The sequence below is a fragment of the Styela clava genome, chromosome 10 (genome assembly GCF_964204865.1).
Source record: "Styela clava chromosome 10, kaStyClav1.hap1.2, whole genome shotgun sequence".
Classification (NCBI taxonomy): domain Eukaryota; kingdom Metazoa; phylum Chordata; class Ascidiacea; order Stolidobranchia; family Styelidae; genus Styela; species Styela clava.
In genome coordinates, this window is record NC_135259.1 from 8,868,646 (window position 1) to 8,880,028 (window position 11,383).

Sequence of the window (11,383 nt, forward strand, 5' to 3'; positions counted from 1 at the left end):
GCACAACCTGAGTTCAGGTTGCGCGCCATCTTGGTGCGCATACTTCAGGAGGTCCTGGTTTGGGTTATTTGGTAAAGGAATTGTTTATAGCAAGCCAAAAAACGTCCGGTTTTTTGTTCAGGAATAGAGTGAAAAGGCTTATGAATTTGTCATCCTCGCGAAATTGCATTAAAGAATGTTGAAAATCTTTTGCGGCCCTCAACTTTCAAGACTAGGTCATGGTAGTAACCACAAATCTCTAATTCACGCCTAGGAGTCGCACACTTATTTATTTTTTTCGAATAGGATTGTCGCGAATGGATAGGACTGTTGGTCTTCGTGCATGAAGAACGTATATGATACGAGACCAAAATAAATGAATGAATGATTGATTAATCTGTTGCATTTTGTTGTATAGATTAATCGGTTGCGGCATACTAAAATGTAAATTCGCTCTGTTCGCCAATGCGATAAGAAAAATTATTTTTAGACGTCCTTATCTTTGAAAGAATTGATTTTGGTAGTCGCGGTTATATCAGTGCAATATCTAAAGAAGAAATGAAGAAAAGAAGGTATTTGAATGTTGAATATTTTTCCATGACGCATGGCGAACGATGCTTCATAAAAACATTGAGTTTACCAAAAGTCAATCATGGCTGCAGTGGGTGGGATTATTTTGTTGCTATTCTTTTGCTGCATCGGAGTTTTAATAGGAGGAGCAAATCTTGTCGTTTTGATGGTTCTTCGTCGTCGAAGACTGCATAGTTTTCAATGTTGTATTATTTGTAGTCTGGCGATTGCTGATTTAAGCATAGGAATGATATGCATGCCATTGTTTATCCAACAATTTTTCCTTCATTCCAACTTCATGCTTACGTCGTATGTTTGTACTATTTGGCAAATTGGAGAAAGCATTTGCACAACGTCGTCCGTAGTGCATATATTAGCCATTAGCGCTGAAAGGTAAGAGTAGGATAATAAGTGTTTGAAATTGCCCATGAGCAAGCTTCGTGTGTGTGTGTGTTGAAACAAGGTAGCCTACTTTACCAAACAAAATATTTTATTTTCCGATCTTAGGTTCTTGTCAATTCGAAATCCAATGGTTTATCGCGAGTGGAGAAAGAAGAAACGCTTGACCTGTGTGACAATATTGTGGGCCGCTTGTATACTTTTCTGTGTATTTCGACATGGTGTAATCACCGTCCATGAGAGAATTAAAAATACACATTCTGGTAAATAGTAATATTATATATTAGGCTACTACGCCAATGAATCAAGGCATTTATAAGGAAGTGTGCTAAGATCAAGGTCATGAGCTGCCAATTAAAGGTTACTCATGAAAGGGTTGCGATCGACAACTGGCAAGCTGAAAATTCTACATAGGCCTATATATATATTATGTGGGTTTATAATACATAAGATATAGATATTTATCATTTTATATCAGTGCTCTTCAACCTTTTTTGTTATTGTGGAACCCCTGATATAATTTTTCGATTTTTATGGAACCCCAATCAACAAAATTAACACGAAATATTTGTAATTCAAATATTTCTACTTCAACAACGAAACAGAAAGGTCATTTCCTTTGCAATCTTCTTGAATTCTCATACTCATGTCTAAAGTCTTCAAATAACTTCGCAACGACGCATCAACACGATGAGGAAAGAAATGATCCCCTCTAAAAAAAACACGCGGAACCCCTAAGGAACCCTATCAACTGACGGAACCCCACTACATGTATTGCGGAACCTTAGGGTTCCGCGGAACCCCTGTTAAAGAACACTGTTTTATATATAGCGTTTAGCACAATTAGTAAAGTCAAAACTGCATGGAAAAGGTTATATTGAAGAAAATTCCTAAAAGCCAAGGTCTTCCTACATGCTATGACCGGAAGAAGGGCAGGAATTTAGCTCAGGCAAAGTCCCCTCCCCCATAACATGCCAAGCTAATGACCTAATTAAAGCCACTTTTTATCGATGCAATCATTCTGTGAGTCCAAAGCGTTTGTGGGTTCAATAGTGCTCGAATTCGACCGAACAGATAGAGAACGGCCACAATACGTCACCCCAGATTTAGGGCTGGGCATTTTCGAATACTTGGTGATTTCAGAATCGAATTTTTCATCGAATCGAATCTCGAATACTTGGGAGATGTAAAATTGTAAGTAACTTTCATTAACTAACGACCATTGGCGGAAAGAAGAAAACAAGATGGCGGCGATTTGAAATTTTGCTCTGCACCGATTCAAATAATTTCCTAGTCGATTCGGTTAGAATGTTCGATTCGAAATGCCCAGCCTTACCCAGATGTGGGAGCAATATAATATGCTGCGTCTAAAGGCCAATCATTAATACCTAATCAGGTGACGAATATCTTCAAGCACCAGATTCTCGCCTCCTGTCAATTATTAAATGTAGTGTGACTATTCAAAACAGTGTAATTTTTCTCTAGAAAAACAAACATTCTGCATGGGTAAATATTTTGTATCTCCTTTTTGTGCTCTTATTGGAGGGATTTTTGGATACTTTTTACCCGGTACTACAATGTGTGCGATGTACAGCCTGATGTACAAAAAGTCAAGTCAAAGTCAAACTTATTTGGAATCTCTACAAGGTCAAAGAAAAAGGTAGTATTACTATAAACACGCAATCATACTTTTTCTGGGTGTGCTTATTATCTTCGTGGTTTTTAGAAACTAGTTTCATTTGACCCTGTTTAATTGTCATTTAGTTATCAAGATATTATTTAATTTAAACCTATTCATCATATTAAAATTTGATGAATCATTAACAACTAGTTTTTTTTTATTTCATTAACCATCACAACCATTATCGATTGTTTTCCACCAATCTAGCGACCTTACACATTTCGAACGACAAACAGCAATTCGGCGATCTGCTACTTTGAGTTGCCTTAGCGAAATTAATTTAAAACCAGCGCATAAAAAGAGAAAGAGATTTTGCCAAAACTCGTCACCAAACTGTGATGCCAGAGAATGTATTGATAAAGAAAAGGTACAGCACACGAATATATTTGACGACATACCAGCTTCGACTTCAAATCAACCAAGGAGTGAAGGTTCTGCAACCAGAATTGGCATGCCTAGATGGCGCTACAATTCTGATGGCTGTGTCACGTGCACCCAAATGGTCAATGGGAGTTCGTCGATATCGGGTGATTATACCTATTTGAATATTAGTGCACGAAAATGGAACATATTCAAATGTTCATGGTATCTTTAGAAAATACTAATTAGCAGTTAAATGCAAGGTCCCACTGTACCCATCCGCCACATTCTATGAAAGCTTGTCTTCCACCAATTAGCTCCATCGGTAAATGAACGGCGAATAAAATACACCGTAAAAATTGGTTTGATGATGTCTAACTCTGATGCTGAAAAAAATCATATATATATATTCAACTCAAAAACTGTACTAAAACTAAAATATATACAGAAAAAAACAGCTGGAAGCATCAGTTCATATAAAAGAACATGAACAATGATGACATGAATTTTTGTTTCAATTAGCTACTCTTTTTTTTACAAAAATTAAATTTTGCATTTCAGACCAAAACCATTTTACAACTGGCAAAATTTCAGCCTTAACAAGAGAACTGAATAGTAAAACTGAAGACGATAAAAATCATTTATTCGCTTCGTGTTTTCCGTGGATACGACGAAGAGATAGTCTCGTAGAAATTGCCAAAAATGATAGACGTTCGTTGTCAGACAACAAACGAAAAATGAGCTTGGACGCAACAGAATCGTCGTGGGAATGCAGCAGTGTCGCGATGCTAAATGAGGCAGATGAAGATATGTGAGATCATTTCAAGTTTAGTAGTAGGTTATTGCGATAGGATAGTAGGTTGTATCTACCATAGGGACGCATGCGCATCCAACATTAATGCTGCCACCTTATGCTTAACATTATACCTCACCCTAGGAAACGAATAAAAATACATGCATGCATGAATGAGAACTCATTTAAACTCGTAATCCTACTTTAGGAATCATTTTCAAGAATTAATAACAAAAAATAAGTATATAATCTTATTTATTTAAATTCTGTTTTTATATTAGAAACTTTTACTGAAAATTAAATTAAAAAATGTTTTTTTTTCATGACTGCTTAACCCTCTTTTTCCGCTGATTACAATCGACTTTTTGTACCATTTTATAATATGTAATGACTAATTAACCAACGTGCCAGGAACACCCCCAATATCTCTTTGAAAAGCTTATTTTCGCGTCTTCCTACTAAAACGCGCCCATATGACGTAGCCGCAAGCCATTCGACCTTACGCCGGTCAGGAGAGAGAAATTTCAAAAAATTTTGAGAGAACGTTTCACACTCTCATCGCTCCGATGAACACGTGGTACAAAGAAACAAGATTTAAGCGCTCTGCTCAAAGAGCGTTACGTCACCTTTGCAGAAAAACCAGACTCAGCTTCGCAAGCGAAGCGAAACGCGAAATATTCAATTATATGTAAGAGCATGTTCACGATAGTTGTCTGGAATCTTTGTTTGTTTATTATGTGCGCGAACTTGTTTCCCGCTCGTTCAAATGACTTATCTTTGAAGTAATGACAAATACTTTCGTGTATCTCTAAGCTTTGAAATACCTACACAAATAAAATTCACCTAGTAGTGGAATAAAAAATTTACAAAAAAAAAAATGTTGACGGATCAAGCACGGATCATAGTTGGAAGCCTAAAATGATTTTAGTTAGTGCGGGAATACTTCACAAAACATGAACATAAACGTAAAATAGTCCGAAAATAACTAATATTGTCATATTATGACCAAGGATGGTAGTACGAATATATATATCATTAGGAAAAAGAGAGTTAATATGATAATTTTATTGCAGGTCTATTAAATCGTCAGTGTTTTCTTTCTCAAATCCACCAAACACACCGAAAAACATATTTGAAATTGTCAAGTCGCCGGGGAGTTTTTCTTCGGGTTGTGAGATTGAAACTCTGGAAAAAAGATGCCAAAAATATAATCCTTCACGCAGGGTTTCTTTGACACCGAGGTTACAAAATTGTAGTTTAAATCGACCGATTGTGACAGCTAAAAGACGACATTCGTTCACGGGTGAATCCCTATTAATGAAAATTGGAGAAAAGCATGAAGAAGTTGAACAATACGCTGAACAAAACGTAAAATTGACTAATTGTGACATCATAGACCACAAAATACCTGGCGATAAGCAACGCGACACGAGTAGTTTATTGTTAAATGCAAAGAATAATGCAAATATTACCAAAAGGGACAATACTGCTAAAATTACAATTTCCGAAGGACATATGGAATCGACCTCATGTGCTATGGTTAATTCCAAGGATAGGAAAGACAGTTATCTTTCTTTGAGTAAAAAGCCTGGAAACTACTTAGCCGAACAAGGCAATGCAAGTGAATTGGACTTATCTCACATATCAGACGATGATATGAGATGTAGCATTTTAAACACAATTACCTTAAGTGGTAGCATATCAGGTAAAATAATCAATATTACATCAGATGCTAGTCGACGTTGCTTAAAATAGATAATCGTAGAAGAAGCTCTTGAATCGGATAATAACTGCTATTTGTGCCTGTGACCGTTCTGCGGGTCCTTCCATTTGACCACTGAGCACTCAATGGAGCTGACCCCGTAATGTGGGCCTTTCTTGTTTTTGTTTCGGAATGCAGAATTCATATAGCAAAAATATAGTAGTCGAATAATATTTGAATCTGGATAGAGATGTATTTTATGTGATTTTATGATGCTGGGAATTCTTGGAAACACTGACTTAAGAAAACAATATGCATTTACAAATATTTTGTTACGAAGAATGCTACGCATGCATAATAAATTGTGCAATTGAATGCCTAATAATGTATTGTTTAACGTTGATTTTCAACGATTACACGTTTAACAAATTCATTAGTAAATACTTTCTAGGAATGAGCAATGCAGTCCATGCGGCCAATGCAGAGCGAGTAATAGCAAAATTACATACACATCGCGAAAGAGAAAAAACAAAAAACTCAAATAAGGTATTTCTCAGTTCGAATTTAAATGGGTGGTGGTTAAACATATTGTTTATACTTTATAAGATTATGGTGTCGACGAGAAAAACTGTAAACAATATAAAATGCAATGGACTAACTTAAATCTTATCTTATTATTGATAGAAATTCAGAAGACAAAGAAAAGCGGCGAAAACGTTGAGCATGATATTGCTCTCATTTCTGGTCACGTGGTTTCCATACAATGTTCTATCGATTGCTGACGTGTTTGTAACATCAGAGGGCGTTATGGAGTCAACTGCTTCAAGTAAGTCTCATTCCTGATTCAGAATTTTCGTACAAATTGATCAAACAATTCACTGCGCTTAGAAGACGTTTTGATATTCGAATTATTCTTGGGAATAAAACTAAAACAAATGGAAATTGCTTGATACATACAAGGTGATAGACGTTTTGATATTCGAATTATTCTTGGGAATAAAACTAAAACAAATGGAAATTTGTTCTATTTTACAATTATTCATCGTTTAATGGTCCGACAGTGATCGTATTTTCTGCATTGGCGTTGAATTTGCTCATTTTCGTAGTTGAATTTAAAATTACCAGTCGGACATTTTGCTCATACAACTATTTTGAACAACAACACACTGCATATTTAAATACTACCGAAGTTTTTTAAGATTTAGAGTTTTGTCAAATTTTTAAGTTTTTCCTGATCTGTCTTGTTTTTGAGTACATGATTTATAAAACGACTATAAAACGAGCCATCTCATAATTTTGCAACTGTAAAAAGGAGCATAGAAAATTGAGTCAATCTGTCATTGATCTATTTCTTGATACATTCTTTATCATAATTATCTTTTTTTTTCAAGCTTCTCTTTTATAATTAAAGGTGTAAACGGAAGAAATGGTTCCTAAAGACCGATCTTGGCCTATAATTACATCGCCCTCGCAAGTGAAATGTTCCGATTCTGACGTCATAAAATTTAATCATGATACAAATTTTACGTTTCTCCAAATTTGCAGCTTTTTCAGTTAAACTCGCTGTGTTTTTGACGTTAATCAATTAGAAATTTATGCCCGGATTCAACGTTATTACAAATATGCACAGTATTAAAATCTATGTTATAAGCCAATGGTTGTATGCTATGATTTATCCTTGTCCAGACAGATATCATATATATTAAACTATATTCGTGAATTTAAGAAAATAGATAAATTTTGCATATTTTTTCAACTAGGTACAGTACATTTTGATTAGGGTTAATTAAACCTTGTCTTTATGTCTGACGATGGAAATGTGCTCTCGACCATCAAGATCTGAGACTATGTGACTCACTATGGCCTTGTCTAATCTATTTTTCTTCAAATGACATGGGCTTATGACGCGAATATAGTAATTACTGGCGTCATTCATAAGATTTTATTTTACTTCAAAGCCATGAGTTACCGCCAGGTTTTATGTTGGCCAGAAAAGGGTGAAATCAATTGTAAGTATACGGAAAACTAATAATTCCGAACCTCTGAGTCCTTTTAACAATAAATAATTTTTGCAATATGGAAATATTGCTAAAATTTACTTGAAGCACAATGTTCGTTAATATTATTTCACTACTAAATTGAAAGTATGCTAAATCAAAAACACAAATTCTAAAACATACTTTACTAATTTTTGTACATATTTTTTTAATTGATTAGAAATACCGGAATACATATGGGCAATTGCTTACATGTCGTGCTACCTTAACAGCTTATTGAATCCGATTATTTATTCATTCCGTAACTCTGAATTCAGAAGGTCATTGGCAAGAATGATTAAAAGGTTGGTGATCATTTTTATTATTACACCTAATTCAATTACATGTATAAATTGCTTCTTATTGCCGTAAGTAGCACGATAGAATATATCGAACTGCATGTAACAAATGAATGTATTTTGTAACAATATTTTCATTCAGTTTTAACTAGGAAATCATCTCAAGATATAAGGGTGTGACGCTAGTAGACCCAGATACTATGGTGGAAATTTCGAATGATAGTTTCGTTTCCATAATGGGTTTCAATATTATAATACATTTTCATATATTGTATGTTATTTATTTCGGTACGCTAAACTCGAATTTTGTGTAATCATATACTGTATAAAAAACGATACTGTCTGACAATAACATTAATAAAACAGCATAGTTTTTGTTGCCCACAAAACACTAAACAATATCTTCTCCGCGATCATAACATACGAACGAATTATTACCTATACACAGTGAAAGCTTGTTAAGGTTGCCCCAAGACAATCAAGCAATATTTTCCTACTTACAAAGTATTTAGATTATATCATTTTATTGCTTTCTTTCAGTCATAAAACCTCCTCCATGGACTTCATAAAAAGTTCTTCTGACAGAAACTTTGTTGGCAGACGGGCAAGTAGAGTGAGTCAATTGGAAGGAATTGTTCTGTTATATTATTTATTATCTTCGATGTTGTATTGAATGCTAAATTTTCTCTCATTGAGATTCTATTTAAACGTTGACTCACATGTACATAGATACATTATTATCAGATGATCTGTCTCATTGTAAAGGGTGTCCAAAAAGTTTCGCCCGAATATACGGTCTTTATAATCAAATGTTATTATTTTTTTCAATTTTAAATTTTTTTTATAGTCAACCTGTTTCTAATTGGATGTTATAGATGTTGAATGTTGTAGTCCCCATTTATCATACAACCAAATTTATTGCTGGTAATATTATGAAATCGAGCGAAACCTGTATTTTGGACACCCTGTATATATGAAACTATGCGACTAGGTTATCGCAAATAGCGCCTGACAATACAATTGGTTATGGTTATATTTATTTAACTAAACTCATTGATATAATTATTTGAAAGGTTCATTGTATCTAGCTTGGAAAGTTGACCATTTGAGAATACATTCGTTATTGTAAAAAAGTCCAAGTTTTCTCCTCCGCGTCAACGGTTTACATAGTAATTATTCTCTTGTAGTGAAGTACCTGAATAAATTGAATTCGACACAAAAATGCGAAAATACAACTTTTTGCATTCTTAAGAAAAAGAAAACAATATTTTGCGTTGCTGTTGTTACCACATCTGAATTGCTTTTTCGGTGACGTTCTTGGTTTGTAATTTTACATGTAACTTATGTAATGTCATATGAAACAAAACCAAGATGGATATCGAACTTTACTTGGCAAATCTCACCGTTTGTGAAACACTCGAACAAAAACAACGAAAATGCATTGAATGAATTTCATGTTTTTCTGTTTCTATTTTGTATTGCGGGGCTCAGATACGGCCTTTTTGCCACTAACTCAAATTATCACAGTTGCAGTTCTGTTTTAAAGCTAAGCTAGGCTAAGTGGACCCATGGATCGTATTGTTGTTATGTTGTTGTTGCTGTTCTTGTCCATATTAGAATTTTGATTATTATCGGACACGAAAAAAATCGCATTTTTCATTTACTAATGGACCTATTGCTTTGAAATGCAGTGGTTGAATATTCCATTTTTCTAGAAGGATATTACTATTATTTGTTCTTTAAATTTTTTGTTGTATTTAATCTAAAATGCGCTGTATAGTTTTCCATTATGGGAACACGTTTTTATGACATCGTGATAACTGTCTCCACATTTTATGACGGCTGGTCCGGGGGTCTACTGTGACAGATTGCATACCCGTACTGCGGTTTTGTGGATTTCGTGTCCATATATTTGAGCATCGCTTTCTTGTTTTAGTATCAAACCTAATGCTCTGAGAGATCCGTGTCCACTTCTAACGGGTCAACATACTCCAACGTCAAATTAATCAGGTTGATTTTGATGCAACTTTCACATCAGCACACGTTTCCCCCAACTTTTCGATTTTAAAATATGTGCTAGAATTTTATTATAATTATCGATTATTCTAAGAAACTCCGGGGATTCCCATGGTATGCGATCACTATGATTGACACCTCTTTGACAGTTGTGTATAAACAAACGACGTTATATGGCATATAAACAATAATTGTGTATATAATTTGTTTATAACAAGCGAGGGATAAACGCTATCTTTTGTTTAGAATCGACGTTATCGACGTAGACTGCATGAATGAATTCCAGAAGCTGGTCACAATACAAACCAAATGAGATTTCAACACGGTCGAAACCAGCACACAATTCTTTAGATCATCTCATATAATGTATAAGCTTATTTAATGCACTGATGGTCGGGATTTCGCATTGTTTATACTATTCATGCACGAATAAGATTATTCATCCTATGGCGTTATATAGTAAACATCGTATTTTCGTATAGAATATAGATATTTGGTAAAATATCTAATTGGTATTCGAAGCATATTGTTGATAAGCTGATCACAGAATAGGCTCGTAGTCATGGTAAATATATTTGATCTGAAATAAGATACTCTAATCCCATATAAGTGTTTCAGTACAGATAACGGTACCGATACAGTACTACCAAATTGCCTCACAGAACACAGCATATTATGATTTATGCAACGAGTCTCTTAATATTGTAATATTTATGGGAGGCGTTTACGAAACAAATTATATGATGATATTATATCTTGCTCAAGTGATTATTTTCTTCCAAGAATCTGCATTGCTAAAACAAATACAATTTTATCAATTTTATTTCTGTCAAATATATGACCTTTTCTCCGGTATATTATTTTCCGTAGGAGAATCGGGAGCTGTAAATAGGAATTTAATGTGAGTTTTACAAAACATAATCTATATATGATACAATTCTTCAGTTATTAACTATGTTTTTGAGGTAAAAAACTTGCATTTTTTTGTGATTTCAACAGCATTCTTAAAAGAGGCTCAGTCGAAGAATAATTTTATATATGCTGTTTTATAATGCTGTTAATTTTTCATTTAATATGGTTCATAGAAATAAGTTCTTTTTTTATTTTTGTTTCTTTTCCCCACTGGCGATGAATAAAAAAGAAAAGACCTAGTTTAGATGAATTTGTGAGTTGAAGATTTCTCTTACCAGAAAAGCACTTTTAGCACTAACAATTTTTTTTATAGATGTAGTCGTTATATTAAATGTCTTATCCTGAAGTTTGGGTATCGATTGTCATAAATAAACTACATGAGAACTTCAAAAATATTCAACCTTAAAGAAAGAAATAGGTTTGACGATCTTAATTCAAGCTGTATAATTACGGATTCCTAGAGAAGCAAATGCTTCCGCTGAAAAGAATAAATATCAGTTGAGACATAATTAAAATTAGAGTAAAACTTAAAATTGTCGTTTTTCTTTCCAATTATTGACGGCCTTTATAGTCTACTTGTCAAGAAGTATTTCTCTCAAATGAAGAAGGAACATTGCTCTTGGGAGGCATGCTGTG

The 11,383-nt window shown here is 34.1% G+C and overlaps 1 protein-coding gene across 1 annotated transcript; it reads left to right on the forward strand.

Annotated features, from left to right (window-relative positions):
• The first annotated feature begins 658 nt into the window (after window positions 1-658).
• Window positions 659-10,949, forward strand: LOC120338094 (uncharacterized). Its single transcript, XM_078117419.1, has 11 exons — window positions 659-942; window positions 1,057-1,211; window positions 2,434-2,608; window positions 2,837-3,156; window positions 3,551-3,800; window positions 4,856-5,487; window positions 5,936-6,030; window positions 6,169-6,310; window positions 7,702-7,825; window positions 8,360-8,432; window positions 10,082-10,949. The coding sequence occupies exons 1-11, from the start codon at window positions 716-718 to the stop codon at window positions 10,112-10,114; spliced, it is 2,226 nt and encodes a 741-aa protein (XP_077973545.1). The 5' UTR covers window positions 659-715; the 3' UTR covers window positions 10,115-10,949.
• Window positions 10,950-11,383: the final 434 nt, after the last annotated feature.